Genomic DNA, 18,398 nt, shown 5'->3' with positions numbered 1-18,398 from the left:
GTGGAGGCAGGGCTCCCTGAGTTGCCTGATTTGTTTTTTTTGTTTTATGAGATGGAGTCTTGCTCTGTCGCCCAGGCTGGAGTGCAGTGGCAGATCTCGGCTAACTGCAGCCTCTGCCTCCCGCGTTCAGGCAATTATCCTGCCTCAGCCTCCTGAGTAGCTAGGACTACAGGCATGTGCCACCACACCTGGCTGATTTTTGTAATTTTGGTAGAGATGGGGTTCCATCATGTTGGCCAGGCTGGTCTTGAACTCCCGACCTCAGGTGATCTGCCTGCCTTCGCCTCCCAAAGTGCTGGTATTACAGGCGTGAGCCACCGCGCCCGGCCTGATTTGGGGTTTTTGGAAGGGGATAGGGTGCTCTGGGCTGCGGCTGCGACCTGGTAGCTGGGTGGGAACACTTCCCGGACATAACCAAGGTGAGAGGGCCTGCAGAGATGTACTCTGGGGAGCCTGCCCTCCCAGCTGCTCCTTGTGAGAAAAATCACCTCCTGTTCAGCCACTGTCAGCCGGGCTTTCTGTTACTTACATTAGGGCCCATCTGTGCTTCAGCCTCGTGACAGAGGTGGTCGCTGTGATTGCCATTTCCTGGTGGTGCAGGGCGTCCTTCCGGTTCCCTCTGTGCGCACCCCCCCCCACCCTCCTATGGAGCCCCACTGTCCAGGAAGAAGTGAGGGGCAGATTCTTGGGGGCTCCAGGATGGGCGTGGCACCTGCTAACTGCAGGGCTAGTGGTTCCGATGCAGGCAAACTGGGGAAGTAACTGAGCCACGGGGGAGGCTGGACCACACGGCTTTTTCCGAAAATACTTTAATGCGAGGTCCTCGTGTGGGTCGTGTTTTGGAGAGATAACTGGCCTTGGACTGGTGGGTAGCTGCCCTCTTCCTTTGCCAGGTCATGCGAGGGGCTGCCGGCCACCCCATGCACATGCCCCTGCCCCTCCATGTCGGACGCGTGCCCCTCGGGGCTGGCCGTGTCCGATGCAGGCCCCTTCCGGCTGTTGATCTTGATGGCGGCGCGCAGCGCCGACTTGACCGCCGTCTCCACCCAGCCGTGCGGGTAGGCGGTGTGCTCGCCGGCAAAGTAGATGCGGCCATAAGGGACCGTCCAGTAATCCTTTTCGGTTTGCCAGAGCGCCGGCGGCTGTACCACGAAGCCACCCTGGCTGTGCGGGTCCTCCGCCCAACGCTTGACGACGCCGGTGCCGTCCCAGAGCTGGCGCACGACAGGCCCGTGCAATGCTGCCACGTCGTCGAGCGCCAAGCGCAACGCCTCTTCCCGGCTCAAGCCGGCGAACGCTGCCGCGGCGTCCGACCACGTGTACGAGGCCAGCAGCAGCGCGCCCTCGCGCGGCGGCGGGTAGAAAATCATGCGCGACGGGCGATCGGTGTTCGAGTGGCCGCCTTCAATGTGCTCCTCGCGCCAGAAGGGCCTGCGGAAGCTGAGGAACACCTTGGTGGCCGGCACATAGTGCAGCCTCCGCAGCGCCTCCTGCATGTGGCGGGGCAGCGGCGGCGAGAAGGTGATGCGCTTCACCGCCGGTCCGCTCGCCGTCAGCAGCACCACGTCGGCCTTCAGCACCTTCAGATTCCGCGCCGGGGGAGAGGTCTCGATCTGCACATGCACATCGTGCGGCCCCTGGGTCATCGCCACGACGGGCGCGTTCAACAGCACAAGCCCGGACAGCGAGCTCAGCAGCGCGCGCGGCAGCAGGTCCCAGCCACCCACGATGCGGCTGTACCTGCAGGCGGGGCGGAGCGGGGTGGGGGCGTGACCTGGGCTCTGCGGCCCTGCCCTTCCGCCTGGCCCCACCCACCCCAGCAGCTGGCCCCTATGGGCACCGGCCTGCTCCTCCGTCATCCACCTCTCACGACCCCGCCCGTCCCTGACATCCCGAAGGCCGCAGGAGTAGTGGATTGTGTCACCAGGGACCCCACCACTTCTCCCCTAGGCCGTGTCCTTTATCTGGGAACGCTTAGCCCCGCCGCCATCTATTAGGCCACGCCCTTCACAACAGCTCCGTCCCCAGACCCAGAGGCTCCTCCCACTCCCTGCTACTTTCCCTGAGTGGCCCCCGCCCGCCCCTCCCCTGCCCGCCAACCCCGCCTCTTACTGGAGTCTGTCGCTGAGGCAGCTGTGGGCCCGGAGGGCCTCGGCGAAGCTGAGATAGAAGAAGCCATCCTCGGACATCACGTCTCCCAGAAGCTGCACGGCCGGCCGGCTGAGGTTCCCCTCCCCGAGGAGATATTCCTGCAGGTTGGACACAGGCCGAGGTCAGGGCCCAGGCAGGCTGCACCCCCGAGAGAGTCCCTCCGCAGCCGGGCCTCCTGGTCCCATGACATGTCCTTGGACCGTAGGATCCGGTCCCCGCTCTCTGACAGATGAGGGAAACGGAGGTCCAGAGAGGGGGCGTGTCCAGCCCCCGGGTCAGGCAGGAAGGCGGTGGCAGGACTAGGGTCCCAGGTACCCGCCTTCTGACTCTCTGGGGAAGGCCTCATGGTCACTCTCTTTGCCCTGCGTCTCAGCAGAACCAAGGGCCCCACTTACCAAGAGCGTGTGCCTTTCAAACTTCTTCATCGCCTTTCTGCAGCCCAGTGCCTTGAGGTCTTTGAGGGCCTGTTGTGGAAAAAGCGGACATGTTGCTGAGCCGCCCGGGCAGCCAGGGTGGAGGCCGGGCCTGGAGCCCACACCCCGCTTCTCCTGGTGGTTCTGCCCACGGCTGGCCATTCACCACTCTCAAGCCCCTGGGCTTTTGCCCACACCGTGCTCTCCGCCTTGCTCTCCACGGCAACTCAGATGCCACTACTCCTCCGATCTTCCCAAACTGTTAACGCCACCTCATCCCCCCTCATTCGGCTGGCCCAGCTGGTCACAGCTCATCCCGGTTGGGTGTTATTTTGCCTATTTCTCAGCCAGCCAGCCAGACTGTGAGCTCCATGGAGGCAGGAATGTGGGCAGCTGGAGAGGAGATTGGGAGAGGGTCCCAGGCCGTGCTGTGTCCTCCCTGGGGCTCAGTGATTATTTGTTGCCTGAATCACTGTGGCCACGGACAGAAGCTGGTCCCCTGTGCCATTGGTCAGCGCTGACAGGGCATGATGGCTGAGAAGTTTACCTACCATCTGTCCCCTGCCCACAGCCCTCCTGTGGCTCCCCAGTGCCTGGAGCCACAGAGTTCGTGCCCCTCAGCCTCATGTTCAAGGCCCCTGCTAGCCCCTCAATGTCTTTTTTTTTTTCTTTTTTTTTTTTTTTTGAGATGGAGTGTCACTCTGTTGCCCAGGCTGGAGTGCAGTGGCGCCATCTCAGCTCACTGAAACCTCTGCCTCCCAGGTCAAGTGATTCTCCCACCTCAGCCTCCCAAGTAGCTGGGATTACAGGCGCCCGCCACCACACCTGGCTCATTTTTGCATTTTTAGTAGAGACAGGGTTTCATCATGTTGGCCAGGCTGGTCTCGAACTCCTGACCTCAAGTGATCTGCCCGCCTCAGCCTCCCAAAGTGCTGGGATGAAAGGCGTGAGCCACTGCGTCTGGCCTCAGTCCATGTCTTTTATGGCAGCTCTGGTTCTGTGAACAGTGTACAGTGCCCAGACCACCTGCCCTCAGGGCTCTCCCACCTACACATCCGGCACCTATTTTTTCTCTGCCTGTCTTTGCGTGGCACACGAGTGTGTTCAGTACTTTGTTCAAATCTCACCCCCTCCCAGAAGCCTTGCTGCCCCCGTCTAATTTCAGGCTTCTTCTTGGTCCACCTGGCTTCCCCCTTCTGGCCAGGACCTCAGAGGGAAGGCGGTGCCCCTTCACTCACTCATGCATCTCACATCTCCCAGCCTCCTAAACCAGTCAGTGTCAAGGCATAGAAATGACCTGGACGTGGCCCCCATCCTGGTCTAGAAGGGGAGATGGGCAAGTGGGCTCTGACCAAGTGGGCTCTGACCTGGGTGGGGAGGGGATGTTGGGTGTGGCCAGTTCCTCCCTAAAGGTACCAGGAAAGGCTTCTTGGAGGAGGGGACATTGGAGCTGGTTCTTTATTATTTTTTCTTTTTTTTGAGACAGAGTCTCGCTGTCGCCCAGGCTGGAGTGCAGTGACGCGATCTCGGCTCACTGCAGGCTCCGCCCCCCGGGGTTCACACCATTCTCCTGCCTCAGCCTCCCGAGTAGCAGGGACTACAGGCGCCCACCACCTCTCCCGACTAATTTTTTTTTTGTATTTTTAGTAGAGATGGGGTTTCACTGTGTTAGCCAGGATGGTCTCGATCTCCTGACCTCGTGATCCGCCCGCCTCGGCCTCCCAAAGTGCTGGGATTACAGGCGTGAGCCACCGCGCCCGGCCTCGAGCTGGCTCTTGAGGGCTGAGCAGGAGTTCCTGTGTGGGGAAGGGAAAGGCATTCTGGGCAAGGGAGGGCAATACACAGGTATAGTGAGTGTGAGGAACACAGAGCTGGGGGCATGTGGACCACCATGAGGACAAAAATTCCTTAGAGGAGAAAAGAGCATGAGGCTGGAGGGGTGCAGAAGGGAAGGCCAGTCAGGGCTCAAAGCTGAGCCTGAAAAGATCAGACTTTGTCCTGGAGGCAGTGGGGAGCCACTAGGGGCTGTGAGCAGCATCACTCTGGGTGTGTGGGAAGACGTTTCTGGTACCAGGTTGGGGAGACTGGAGCCTGGGCAGCTCGAGAGGAGGCTGGGGGAGGGTCCAGGGCACAGGAGGAGGCCTGAGCTGGGGTGGGCAGAGGGGAGCAGGGCACAAGCGTCAGGGGGCAGGGGTGGGCACTGATGGTGGGGGAGGTGGGCGAGGAGGAGGTCAGGAGGAGCATGGCTCCTGGGGGTCTGCCCGTGACTGCGGGATGGTGGGGCCATCGTGAGATGGAGGCACGGGGAGGAGGAACAGGTTGAGCCCAGTGGAGCTAGAGGGTCCTGGGGAGGGACACAGATCAGGGTCTCGGGAGGCAGATGTCTCCATCAGCCCATGGATCTATGTTTAAGCCAGAGGTGGAGACTAGGGAGGTTATCCAGGACAGTGTATGGGTGAAAGGGGAAGAGGCCAAAAGCTGATGCAGATTTGGGGTCAGCAGTGTTTATGCGGAAGCTAAAGAAGGGAGTTGGGTCCGGGGACAGTGGCTCATGCCTGTAATCCCAGCACTTTGGGAGGCCGAGGCAGGTAGATCACAAGGTCAGGAGATCAAGATCAGCCTGGCCAAGACAGTGAAACCCCGTCTCTATTAAAAATACAAAAATTAGCTGGGCGTGGCTGTGGCTGCCTGTAATCCCAGCTACTCGGGAGGCTGAGGCAGAGAATTGCTTGAACCTGGGAGGCGGAGGTTGCAGTGAGCTGAAATGGCACCACTGCACTCCAGCCTGGGTGACAGAGTAAGACTCTGTCTCAAAAAAAAAAAAAAAAAAAAGAAGGGAGTTGGGAGATGACCCATATGCGTAGAAGCCCCTGGGCTGGCCCATTCTCATTCTCGGATTTCAGTGAGTAGATCAGTGGTTAGACCTCAGGGCACACATCCCCTTGGTAGAGTTTCCATCTCCATCAACAGGCGCCCCACCCCATGGAGGGGGCCGAAGGGATGACAGAGAGAAGAAAAGCCCGGCCGGGGCGAGCTTAGGAGGAGGACAGAGAAGTCAGGGCAGGAGGAGGATGCAGGCGGTACCCACCTGGTTGAGAGCCATCTGGTAGATGTCTTCGGGCGAGTGGCCCTTTTCCTGGGGGCGCAGGGCATAGCCCAGCTTCTCGGGCACCTTCTCCACCACGTAGTTGCGCAGCTTCACTTCATGCACCAACGTCCACGTGTTCTTGTCGTACTGGGTGAACTGGGTCAGGTTGAGCCCCAGGCCCTGGCAGAGCTTGTGAAGGATCCTGATCAAGGGAGTGGGCGAGTGAGGGCCGGGCTCCAGTGGGGGTGGCCTGGTCCCTAGTGGGACTTGGAGAAGGGGGGTGGGAGGGGAGAGTAGCTGGGGACCAGCATGAGGCTGGGGGTGGGGCTAGATTTAGGGTAATCAATGCTGGGGGATGGGAATGAAATGGGGACAAGGTTGAAGGCCTTAGGGCAGTACCAGGATTAGGATTGGGTTAAGAGTGGGAATAGAGCCCAGATTAGAATTGGGAAGGGGGACAGAGTTTGGGTTGGATGGGGGTTTGAGATGAAGAAGGGGCCTGGAGCTGGAGTGCCTGAGGGTGTGGGGATGGTGGAGCTGCAGGCCTGCAGGGGCCAGCAGAGGAGCTGGCTTTTGTGCCAGGCAGGGCCAGCTGGGGGTCTGGTTGGACCAGGTGGTCCGAGCGTTGCCAGAGGCCCAGGGCTGGCGCTGGAGGCAAGACTGAGACGAGGATTAGGCAAAGGATGGGGTTGGAGGCTGGGTTTGGGAGTCAGAGTTGAAGTTCGGGCCTACTCTGGTGTGGGCATGGAGCTGGGGGGCTGGTTGAGTCTAGGTACACAGGTGGGTGGGTTGCCAGGTCACCTGTGAGAGCTGGGCATGCGCATGGCTCCCAGCTCCCCAATCCAGCCCGTGTTCTGGTCCCGGTAGGTGAAGATGCGGCCCCCGATCCTGTTATCTGCCTCCAGGATGGTGACCTGAGGGAGTCCGTGGGGCGAGGAGGGCACTTCAGCTCCACCCACTGACCATTCCCTGCCCTCTACCACCCCGTGCCAGCCCCCTGCCTTCTTCTATCCCCACAGTGGCACAGATCTAGACTAGGAGAGGGTCCCCTTCTGTATGAGAGGTGGGGGAACAGAACTGAGTGAGCAGTTCCAGAGTGCAGCAGGAAGGCCACCGGCTAGACTGCAAAGGGACTTCCCAGCTCAGGGAGTTGGGAAATGACCCATATGCGTAGAAGCCCCTGGACTGGCCCATTCTCATTCTCAGATTTCAGTGAGTAGGTCAGTGGTTAGACCTCAGGGCACACATCCCCTTGGTAGAGTTTCCATCTCCACCAACAGGCGCCCCACCCCAGGACAGAGGAGCTTTGAGCCAGTGAGACTTCCCTCTGGGATGAAAAACGTGGGACAGGAAAGTCTAGGGCCTCTCAGTGCAGACATGTGACAGCAGGGGGCTTGGGCCTCACCCCCAGACCATGGGGAAAGATAGCCTCTCCCTCCACATCCCCACCCCCACCCCCTCAAGTAGGAATGGGGCCGGGTCCCTCTGCCCAGGGACTCCAGCCTGCAGCACAAGGGACTCCAGGTAGACTGCAAGCAGTGCTTCCCACCTTGTGTCCGGCATTGCTGAGCACCTTGGCAGCCACCAGCCCGGCCACACCAGCGCCAACCACAATCACCCTCTGGGGCTTCAGGGTCCGATTGAGCCCCCAGGTCACCACCTTGAGCAGCTGCTCATAGTCAGGATCCTGCATGCATTTCTCGAAGGGGTCCTGGCTGCGTTCAGCCTTCCAGTCCCGGGAGGCCGCCAGGCTGAGGAGGATGGGGACGAGGACGAGGAGACGCAGGGCTGGGAGGAGGAGGACAGGGTCAACGGGTGGTGGCAGGTTGGGGGAGAGGGGTTCTACTCACTTGTCCCAGAGCCCCCTCCCCTGCTTACTCACCCAACGGGGCCATGACTCTCGGTGGGAGATGGCGTCTGGGGTGGAGAAGAAGCGAGGGCTATTGTGATTGAGGCCTGTGACCACTGTAGCCTGACTCTGTCTCCCATGCGCTGCCCAGCTGCTCGAGCCAGCCCTCCCCCAATCACTGTCCTCCTCTCTGGACCTGTGTCCCCCAACCCCATTCCTTCAGAGTCCCCTGGACCGTCCCCACCTCCCTCCTCACCAGTCTCCACCTCTGCCACAGCTCTCTCGGGTTCCTGTCTCTTTCTCTTCTTTTCCCTCTTTCTTTTCTTTTCTTTTCTTTTTTTTTTAACAGTCTTTCTCTGCCATCCAGGCTGGAGTGCAGTGGTATGATCTTGGCTCACTGCAACCTCCGCCTCCCAGGTTCAAGCAATCCTCCCACTTCATCCTCCCAAGTAACTGGGATTATAGATACCCATAACCAAACCTGGCTAATTTTTGTACTTTTAGTAGAGATGGGGTTTCGCCATGTTGGCCAGGCTGGTCTTGAACTCCTGACCTCAGGTGATCCACCGGCCTCGGCCCCCCAAAGTGCTGGGATTGCAGGCGTGAGCCCTCGCACCCAGCCTCTTTTCCCTCTTTCTCATCTCCCCCGCTCCTGACTGCTTCTCAGTCCCTATTTCTGTGAGTTCTGTCTCTCTGTCCCCCCACCACTGGCCATGTCACTACCTCCAGCTCTTGGTGACAGCAAGACAGCGTGGTCCTCTCCACCGCCCTCCACTGTCTCTGCTGTGGCCCTTTCTCTCCGCTTAAACTGGCAGAGCCCCGCCCACCCCTCCTTTTGGGAAACTGGCCGAGGGAAATGAAACTGGTTTCCTGGAGCTGCTCTGATCAAATGCTCGGAGTCTAGTTGAGGTTGGAGAAAGGGGGTTGGAGGAAGTTAATCAGTCTATTCACTTCCTTTTGCCCCAGATAGTTCTGGGGTGGTTTGGAGGCCAGAAATAGATGCTCAGGTAACCGTGCCAACAACAGGGAATCCCCTTCGGCTTGCCCCCGTCCCTGATCACCGGGCCTCTTGTTTCTATCCTCCCCTGTGCTCTCTCCGCCTCCTTGATTCCCACAGCATGGAGACAGAGGGGCTACGAGTCCCTGGGCCAGGCCCATTTTCCCCTCCAGGTCCCTGTCCGTCAGGTGTCGCCGTGTCCGGCAGGGCCCCCCATGGTTCCACTTCCCTCTCCACTTGCCACCCAGAGCCTCAGTCTCCCCCTCCGTCAAATGGGTGTAGCAGTGGAGCTGGCAGCCTTGGTCCCAGGGTCAGGACGTGGGCTCTGAGCCCGCCCTCCCCTCTGTGGCTCCCGTCTACAGCTGTCAAATGGGGACGTCACAGTGTTTTAGGACCAAGTGAGTCAATCCCGGCAGAGGGAAGCACCCAGGCTTCACCCATCCCTGCTTTGAGAACCACCTCAGTGCTCAGGGCAGGGAGTAGAGCGGGACCTTGAAGCGGGTGGGGGTGGAGAGAAAATAGCAGGGACTTTCCTTGGGGTGGGGGAGAGGGAGCCAGGGGTTCGGTGAGGAGAAAAACCAGAGGGAGGCAGATTCTCTGTTTCAAGGGTCGGGTGGGGGTTGGGGGGCGTTACCAAGAAGGAAGATGGGAAACTCCAGCGGTAAATCAAAGAGCGATGCAGTTTGTGGCCAGGAGGGGCTGGGGGGTGAATGTGAGTAAGAAGGCACATGATGCAGGGGCGGGGAGGCCGTGGCAAAGGGAAATGATCAAAGAGCTGGACAGTGCAGGGACTGAAAGAGCTTGGGTCAGCAAAAATAGTGACGAGGGCCGGGGGTGGCTCACGCCTGTAATCCCAGCACTTTGGGAGGTCGAGGCAGGTGGATCACCTGATGTCAGGAGTTCAAGACCAGCCTAGCCAACATGGCAAAACCTCGTCTCTACTAAAAATATAAAAATTAGCCAGGTGTAGTGGCATACACCTGTAGTCCCAACTACTCAGGAGGCTGGGACAGGAGAATTGCTTGAACCCAGGAGGTGGAGGTTGCAGTGAGCTGAGATCGTGCCACTGCACTCTAGCCTGCGTGACAGAGTAAGACTCCATCTCAAAAAATAATTAAATAAATAAAAAATAGTAACAAGGCCTGGGTGCGGTGGCTCACTGCTGTAATCCTAGCACTTTGGGAGGCCAAGGTGGGAGGATTGCTTGAGCCCAGGGGCTCAAGACCAGCCTGGCCAAGACGGCGAAACCCTTTCTCTAAAAAAGAAAAAAAAGAAAAAAATAGTAACAAAAATGTTCCCATGGCGATCACCTGCCTTGGAGGCCGCCTGGTGCTCAGGGCTTTGCACCCATCGTAACCCTCACAATGCTTGCATTTGAGGCCAGGCACAGTGGCTTACGCCTGTAATCCCAGCACTTTGGGAGGCTGAGGCAGGCGGATCACTTGAGGTCAGGAGTTCAAGACCAGCCTGGCCAAAATGATAAAACCCTGTCTCTACCAAAAATATAAAAAATTAGCCAGGCGTGGTGGTGCACACCTGTAATCCCAGCTACACGGGACACTGAGGCAGGAGAATCGCTTGAACCCGGGAGGCGGAGGTTGCAGGGAGCCGAGATTGCACCGCTCACTCCAGCCTGGGGGACAGAGTGAGACTCCGTCTCAAAAACAAATAAACAAACAAACAAACAAAAAACCAACAACAATGCCTGCATTTGATAGTTGAGGAAACTGAGGCTTGGAGATGGTGAGAGGGTGGGACAGGAGGACCCTGGGGCACAGAGAGGGGAAAAGGCTTGGCCTAGGTCTCAAAGCTTCATTCACAGTGACATGTCAAGTATGAACGCGGCGGGATTGGGGCCTTATTTGCCAGTGCCTCGGCCTGGGTCCCACAGTGGGGAATGGCAGTGCTGGCATTCCTACCAGGTCAGGTGGGCCCCAGGTCCCCGGCCCCTGCCCAGCAGTTTGTTCAATCCTACAGCCGCATAACAGTGGAAACCACCATGGAAAGGGGTGGAGGCCCACACCCAACTGGCTCCCAAGGCACGTCCCAGGAGTTTTTGGGTCCCCAGAGTGGGTGGGGCCCTGCACCAATCCCCTTGTCCTTATCACACAGGGTTGTTGCACAAAGCTCCTCTGGCCCCGGGGCATATCATATGTGCAGCTCACTTTGGTGGACTTCTGGGTTGTTGTTGTTGTTGTTGTTTTTTTTTTTTTTGAGAGATGGGGTCTTGCTCTGTCACTCAAGCTAGAGCACAGTGGCACAATCACGGCTCACTGCAGCCTCAACCTCCTGGGCTCAAGCAATCCTCCCACCTCAGCCTCCCTAGTAGCTGGGACTACAGGAGTGCACCACCACACCTGGCTCTTTTTTTTTTTTTTTTTTTGAGACGGAGTCTCACTCTGTTGCCCAGGCTGGAGTGCAGTGGCGCGATCTCTGCTCACTGCAAGCTCCGCCTCCTGGGTTCACGCCATTCTCCCGCCTCAGCCTCCAGAGTAGCTGGGACTACAGGTGCCTGCCACCACGCCCGGCTAATTTTTGTATTTTTAGTAGAGACCGGATTTCACAGTGTTAGCCAGGATGGTCTCAATCTCCTGACTTTGTGATCCGCCCGCCTCGGCCTCCCAAAGTGCTGGGATTACAGGCGTGAGCCACCACGCCCAGCCACATCTGGCTAATTTCTGTGCTGTTTGTAGAGATGGGATTTTGTTATGCTGCCCAGGCTGGTCTTGAACTCCTGGGCTTAAGCGATCCTCCAGCCTCAGTCTCTCGAGTAGCTGGGACCACAGGTGCACACCACCATGCACAGCTAATTTTTGTACTTTTTCGTAGAGACGGGGCCTCGCTATGTTGCCCAGGTCGGTCTCAAACTCCTGGGCTCAGGTGATCTACCTGCCTTGGCCTCCCAGAGTGCTGGGATTACAAGCATGAGCCACTGTGCCCGGCCCCTTTGAGCTTTTTTGTGCATTTCACATCATCTTCATTCAGCATGTATTACTTTTGTAATTAAAGAAAAAAAACCCAATTAATGTTAGTTTCAAGCAATACATCAGACAGGCCAGGTGCCCCAAGTGAAGAGCAGAGGGCGCAAGTCAGCTTGCTCAGGACTGATGCCTTTCCAGAATGCTCTGTCGCCCAGGCTGGAGTACAGTGGTGCGATCTCAGCTCACTGCAACCTCCGCCTCCTGGGTTCAAGTGATTCTCCTGCCTCAGCCTTCCGAGTAGCTGGGATAACAGGCGCGTGCACCACCACGCCCAGCTAATTTTTGTATTTTTAGTGGAGACGGGGTTTCTCTATGTTGGACAGGCTGGTCTCAAAGTCCTGACCTCAGGTGATCCGCCCACCTGGGGGTCCCAAAGTGCTGGGATTACAAGTGTGAGCCACCATGCCCAGTCTCCAGAATCATTTCTGATAATACTAAGGAGATTGGTGTTCAGGTTAAATTAGGTTTAGGGATGAGGGTGGAATTAGGGAAAAGTGGTTTGGATAGGTGAGTGGGAGACAGGAGGGAGGGGAGGGGCAGGTGGAGGGAGCAGAGGGGAGGAAAGGCCTAGTCAAGTATCTGTTGACTTCAGCTGGTTTGGGGATATTCTGGTTTTTTGATGGAGTTTCTGGAAAACAAGGTTAATCCTCCCAGATAATGGTCTTTGGTGGGGCAAATCCTACCTTATTTTGTTGACTTCTAGAACCACAATGATGGTTTCGATGAGGTTTAGGTCATGTCTATACAGCAGCCAGACACCTGGCCCTGGCCCCACTGGGGGCCTCGTGGCCCATCAGGGCAGCTGATGCTGATGAGGGCTCCACAGATGTGCTGGGGACCGGGCCCCTGCCTTATGTATATACGCATTCTCTTCTCTGAGTCTGTCCAAAGACCCTAAGTGGTCAGTATTAAAACTGACTGGCCGGGCGCGGTGGCTCATGCCTGTAATCACAGCACTTTGGGAGGCTGAGGTGGGCGGGCAGATCATGAGATCAGGAGTTCGAGACCAGCATGGCCAACATGGTGAAACCCCGTCTGTACTAAAAATACAAAAAAATTAGCCGGGTGTGGTGGCGGGCATCCATAATCCTAGCTACTCAGGAGCCTGAGGCAGGAGAATTGCTTGAGCCCGGGAGGCGGAGGTTGCGGTGAGCTGAGACCGTGCCACTGCACTCCAGCCTGGGTGACAGAGCGAGACTCTGTCTCAAAAACAAAACAAAACAAAACAAAACACAAAACTTTCACCAAGGCTTCGGTGGGTGGGAGTCAGGGGGTCCAGTCCCAGATTGGGGAAGGGACTCAGGGATCGGAGGACAGAATTAGTGAGTCCCCCGATCTTTGGCCTGACCCCAGGACAGGGGCCCCCTTCCCATGGAACCCTCCTTCCTGTTTCCAGAACATCCCAGGGCCCCGGGTGGGGGCACTCACTGCATGGCTGCCTCTGGGGAGCTCTCTCAGCACCCATGGCCTTTCTGGTTAGCCCAGGACAGAAGTCATCGTTGGGCGTGTGCAGAATCAAGGTGAATGATGGTGGCTTTGTCCTTGTTAGTGGTGCCCTTGTTAGATCAGAGATGCCAAGTTCCTGATGTTGGGGTGAGAGCAGTTGGGAGGCTGTGAAAGGCAGGTCCCCCTTTCTCAGAAGTGTTTTATTATGGAAACTTTCAAACATCTAACACCAGAGTGAGCAGGGGATGAACCCAGGTGAATTCATGGCTTCACACAGCCCTTGTTTCACTCACATCCTCTCCCTCCCCTCACTGGATTTATTTTAGAGCAAATCCCAGATATCATATTGTCTTCTTATTTTTTTGAGACCGAGTCTCGTTCTGTCACCCAGGCTGGAGTGCAGTGGCACAATCTCAGCTCACTGCAACCTCCACCTCCTGGGTTCAAGCGGTTCTCCTGCCTCAGCCTCCCGAGGAGCTGGGATTACAGGTACAGGCCACCACGCCCAGCTAATTTTTGTATTTTTAGTAGAGACAGGGTTTCACCATGTTGGCTGGGTTGGTCTCGAACTCCTGACCTCGGGTGATCCCTCCTGTCTTGGCCTCCCAAAGTGCTGGGATTACAAGGCTGAGCCACTGCACCTGACTACGTTTTGCTTTTTAAAAACTACATCACTATCATATTTTAAGATGGTAGCCATTTCTTTTTTTTTTTGAGACGGAGTCTCGCTCTTTCACCCAGGCTGGAGTGCAGTGGCGCAATCTCGGCTCACTGCAGGCTCCGCCCCCCGGGGTTCACGCCATTCTCCTGCCTCAGCCTCCCTTGTAGCTGGGACTACAGGCCATTTCTTTTTTTTCCTTTTCTTTTTTTTTTTTGAGATGGAATCTTGCTCAGTCGCCCAGGCTGGAGTGCAGTGGTGCAATCTCGGCTCACTGCAGGCTCCGCCCCCCGGGGTTCACGCCATTCTCCTGCCTCAGCCTCCCTTGTAGCTGGGACTACAGGCCATTTCTTTTTTTTCCTTTTCTTTTTTTTTTTTGAGATGGAATCTTGCTCAGTCGCCCAGGCTGGAGTGCAGTGGTGCAATCTCGGCTCACCGCAAGCTCTGGATGGCAGCCACTTCTTAATATCATTAAATCAATGTTCACGTTTCCTGGAATAGCTCATCATAAAACAACAACAACAACAACAGTTGGTTTAGGCCGGGCATGGTGGCTGACGCCTGTAATCCCAGCCCTTTGGGAGGCTGAGGTGGGCGGATCACCTGAGGTCAGGAGCTCAAGACCAGCCTGGGCAACATGGTGAAACCCCATTTCTACTAAAAATACAAAAATTAGCCGGGTGTGGTAGCAGGCACCTCTGTAATCCCAGCTACTCAGGAGGCTGAGGCAGGAGAATCGCTTGAACCCGGGAGGCGGAGATTGCAGTGAGCTGAGATCACGCCACTGCACGCCAGCCTGGGCAACAGAGCAGGACTCTCTGAAAAAAGAAACAAACAAACAAAACAACAACAACAAAAAAAAAACGGTTGGTTTGTCAAGATGCAAATCAGAGTCCATATTGCATTTGAGTGACATTGTCTTGGTCAGTAAGTGTCACTTTCAGTTCTGTGGATTCAAGGGAACTAGGGTATCTGATGTGACCCCAGGGCACCAGGTTAGTCCCCAACAAGGCAGCGCACCCGGTCTCCTTCTTGCCTCGGGAAACCTTTGGCGTTTGTGAGGGTTCAACCTGATGGTGTCTGGAGGGTAGACGGGACAAGGGCGCCCATGTGGGTCACTGTGTTTGGAGTCACCAGGGCCCTGGTGTGCAGAAGCCAAGGGTGTGGACCTGTGGGACAGGCAGGGGAACAGCTGGGGTCACCGAAACCTGGCTGAGGGGCTGACTGCTGCACAAGAAGCAGACCTCGCTTCCGAGCGTGAGGGCTTTGCTCCCTGGGAGGTTCTGTGGAGAGCCGCTGCCCTGAGTCTGAGGGCAGATTTTTAAAGCACCCTGACATTTTTGGGGTTTACTGAAAACTTGGGAGCAGTGGTGTGCTGAAGCTGAGTCATACCAGGTCATAAGAGCTGATTTACATTTTCAGGAGTTTTGGGTTTTGCTTTTTTTTTTTTTTTTTGAGATGGAGTCTCGCTCTGTCACCCAGGCTGGAGTGCAGTGGCACAATCTTGGCTCACTGCAAGCTCCGCCTCCCAGGTTGACGCCATTCTCCTGCCTCAGCCTCCCGAGTAGCTGGGACTACAGGCGCCCGCCACCACGCCCAGCTAATTTTTTTTTTGTATTTTTAGTAGAGACGGGGTTTCACCGTGTTAGCCAGGATGGTCTCGATCTCCTGACCTCGTGATCCACCTGCCTCGGCCTCCCAAAGTGCTGGGATTACAGACGTGAGCCACCACGCCCAGCCTTCGGGTTTTGCTTTGCAAGCCATTCATTATTAAAAAATAAACTGTAGCCGGGCGCGGTCGCTCACGCCTGTAATCCCAGCACTTTGGGAGGCCGAGGCGGGAGGATCACGAGGTCAGGAGATCGAGACCATCCTGGCTAACACAGTGAAACCCCGTCTCTACTAAAAATACAGAAAAATTAGCTGGGCGTGGTGGTGGGCGCCTGTAGTCCCAGCTACTCGGGAGGCTGAGGCAGGAGAATGGCGTGAACCTGGGAGGCGGAGCTTGCAGTGAGCCGAGATTGCGCCACTGCACTCCAGCCTGGGCTACAGAGCGAGACTCCGTCTCAAAAAAAAAAAAAAAAAATTGTATTGATTAGTTTTTACTAAATAAGAATAAAAAGTCATCATTCCCTCATGGTTTGACTACATATTATACTATTATATGTGCTGGGTTTTTTTTTTTTTTTTTTTGAGACAGAGTCTCACTTTTGTTACCCAGGCTGGAGTGCAGTGGTACGATCTCAGCTCACTGCAACCTCTGCCTCCCAGGTTCATGTGATCCTCCCACCTCAGCCTCCAAGTATCTGAAACTACAGGCAGGAGCCACCACGCCAGGCTAATTTTTGTATTTTTGTAGAGACGAGGTTTCGCCATGTTGCCCAGGCTGGTCTCAAACTCCAGACCCCAAGTAATCTACTCCCCTTGGCCTCCCCGAAATGCCGGGATTACAGGTGTGAGCCACCACACCCAGCCCCAATTTGCCACTCTTATCCCTAAACAGGGAAAAGCAAAGCAGTAAGAGCTGATTCACCTTTAAAAGCCTCTGATTCCAAATTTAGTCACCAAATGTGTTGTCTTCACATTAATTAATGAGGAACTTAAGGAAAGGCCATTTGTCGGGACTGGCAAGGAAGCACATCTGTGTATTTTCTTCCTGGAGAGGGAAACTGAAATTACAACGGAGCCATCACCACGGTGGCGCCCAGTCGGTTGCTGATGCTGCTGCGGTCTTGGGATCCCTCCTAGACTCCCCCAGGAGGCCTGTTGGGACCATTTCCCACATGGCTTTGGGGCACAGAGCCTCCTGATTTAATGGAATCATTTCTGTTATTCAGAGTGGGGTGCTCAAGATCCTTGGGGTATGGGAAGAAAATGTAGAACTTAAATTTTTTTTTTTTTTGAGATGGAGTCTAACTTTGTTGCCCAGGCTGGAGTGCAGTGGCGCCATCTCGGCTCACTGCAACCTCCGCCTCCCACGTTCGTGATTCTCCTGAGTACCTGGGATCACAGGCACCCACCACCACGCCTGGCTGATTTTTGTATTATTTATTTACTTATTTGAGACAGTCGCTCTTTTGCCCAGGCTGGAGTGCAGTGGCTTGATCTCTGCTCACTGCAAGCTCCGCCTCCCGGGTTCATGCCATTCTCCTGCCTTGGTCTCTCGAGTAGCTGGGACTACAGGTGCCCGCCACCACGCCCACTTTTTTTGTATTTTTGGTAGAGACAGGGCTTCACCGTGTTAGCCAGGATGGTCTCGATCTCCTAACCTCGTGATCAGCCCACCTTGGCCTCCCAAAGGGCTGGGATTACAGGCGTGAGCCACCGTGCCCAGCCCGTAATTTTTGTATTTTTAGAAGAGACGGGGTTTCACCATGTTGGCCAGGCTGGTCTCAAACTCCTGACCTCAGGTGATCCACCCGCCTCGGCCTCCCAAAGCTGGAATTTGTTACTTTAAAAATGTAACTATAAGAAAGCAATTAGGCCGGGCGCGGTGGCTCACGCTTGTAATCCCAGCACTTTGGGAGGCCGAGACGGGCGGATCACGAGGTCAGGAGATCGAGACCACGGTGAAACTCCGTCTCTACTAAAAATACAAAAAAAAATTAGCCGGGCGTGGTGGCGGGCGCCTGTAGTCCCAGCTACTCGGAGAGGCTGAGGCAGGAGAATGGCGTGAACCCGGGAGGCGGAGCTTGCAGTGAGCCGAGATCGCGCCACTGCACACCAACCTGGGTGACAGAGCGAGACTCCGTCTCAAAAAAAAAAAAAAAAAAAAAAAAAAAAAAAAAAAAGCAATTAAGCTTTGCTAATGTTTAATATACAAAATAGAAAATAATATGCAAAATAATAGGAAAAATATACATGTACACTTTGGAAATATATGCTCGAATTTTCTCATCATGATTGTGTGGCCCCTGCCAACGACCTCCTTGTGGGCATTTTTTGGTACCTCCAGCACCAGATCAGGATCAGCTCTAAAAATGGATGCTGAACGCACAAATGCAGGTAAAATGCGAACTACTTCCTACCTCCTAAGGGGACTCAAGGCCTCCCTACCGGCAGAGGGGACGATATGAGTCAAGGCCTATGAACTGCAGAAAAAGGTCCCTGCTGTAGGTGACAGCTTTCAGAGAGAAGTAGCTGGGTTGTGGGTTCTTCCTCTGGTTTACCACTCCCACCACACACACCCATGGTTTCTACTGAGACACAACTCTTGTCCTCCAGAGCCCAAGATGGTCCAAGGAAATTTTATTTATTTGAGACAGAGTTTCGCTTTTGTTGCCTAGGCTGGAGTGCAATGGCATGATCTTGGCCCACTGCAACCTCCACCTTCCTGGGTTCAAGCGATTCTCCTGCCACAGCCTCCCGAGTAGCTGGGATTACAGGCGCCTGCCACCTAACTAGCCACCAGCTAATGTTTCTATTTTTAGTAGAAATGGGGTTTCTCCATGTTGGCCAGGCTGGTCTCGAACTCCTGACCTCAGGTGTTCCGCCAGCCTTGGCCTCCCAAAGTGCTGGGATTACAGGTGTGAACCACCGCACCCAGCTGGTCCAAGGAAATAATGACTCATGTTCATGACTTCGGGAGACTTTTGGAACCTGGGCCATGAATCTCCCAAGTGTGGCCCACAGATTGAGATGGAACAGGCTGAAGGAGGCCGAAGGGATATGCTCCCCACAGCCCAGGAGATTTGAGTGCTTAGGACCATTCCAGTCCACAGAGAGGCTGGAGGGCGGAGGAAGAGCACTGGGTCCGTGTCTTTAGCCCCAGGTGACAGGAAGGAATGCTGCCCATGACATCTGCAGCCACTGGAA

At 55.9% G+C, this 18,398-nt stretch overlaps 1 protein-coding gene across 7 annotated transcripts in view; it reads right to left on the bottom strand.

Annotated features, from left to right (window-relative positions):
• Nucleotides 1-793: 793 nt before the first annotated feature.
• The window catches only part of IL4I1 (interleukin 4 induced 1), a 40,981-nt gene continuing 23,376 nt past the window's right edge, over nucleotides 794-18,398 (bottom strand). The window contains exons 1-9 of one of the 7 annotated variants that reach the window (XM_055238419.2): nucleotides 16,117-16,252; nucleotides 12,908-13,090; nucleotides 7,535-7,569; nucleotides 7,202-7,440; nucleotides 6,454-6,566; nucleotides 5,653-5,854; nucleotides 2,547-2,615; nucleotides 2,113-2,249; nucleotides 794-1,740 (exon numbers count right to left, since the gene is read on the bottom strand). In XM_055238419.2, coding sequence (XP_055094394.1) covers nucleotides 810-1,740; nucleotides 2,113-2,249; nucleotides 2,547-2,615; nucleotides 5,653-5,854; nucleotides 6,454-6,566; nucleotides 7,202-7,440; nucleotides 7,535-7,569; nucleotides 12,908-12,912 — 1,731 coding nt within the window. In that variant the 5' untranslated portion in view covers nucleotides 12,913-13,090; nucleotides 16,117-16,252 and the 3' untranslated portion in view covers nucleotides 794-809. Of the gene's footprint in view, nucleotides 1,741-2,112; nucleotides 2,250-2,546; nucleotides 2,616-5,652; nucleotides 5,855-6,453; nucleotides 6,567-7,201; nucleotides 7,441-7,534; nucleotides 7,570-7,757; nucleotides 8,174-8,224; nucleotides 8,504-12,907; nucleotides 13,091-16,116; nucleotides 16,253-18,398 lie in introns of those variants that run through there. The other 6 variants (XM_063614960.1, XM_063614961.1, XM_063614963.1 and 3 more) reach the window with 6 other exon arrangements.

Source organism: Symphalangus syndactylus, chromosome 13, assembly GCF_028878055.3.
Source record: "Symphalangus syndactylus isolate Jambi chromosome 13, NHGRI_mSymSyn1-v2.1_pri, whole genome shotgun sequence".
Classification (NCBI taxonomy): Eukaryota; Metazoa; Chordata; class Mammalia; order Primates; family Hylobatidae; genus Symphalangus; species Symphalangus syndactylus.
The sequence above is the reverse complement of the archived record's forward strand: the minus strand, read 5'-3'. Positions and strand labels throughout refer to the sequence as shown.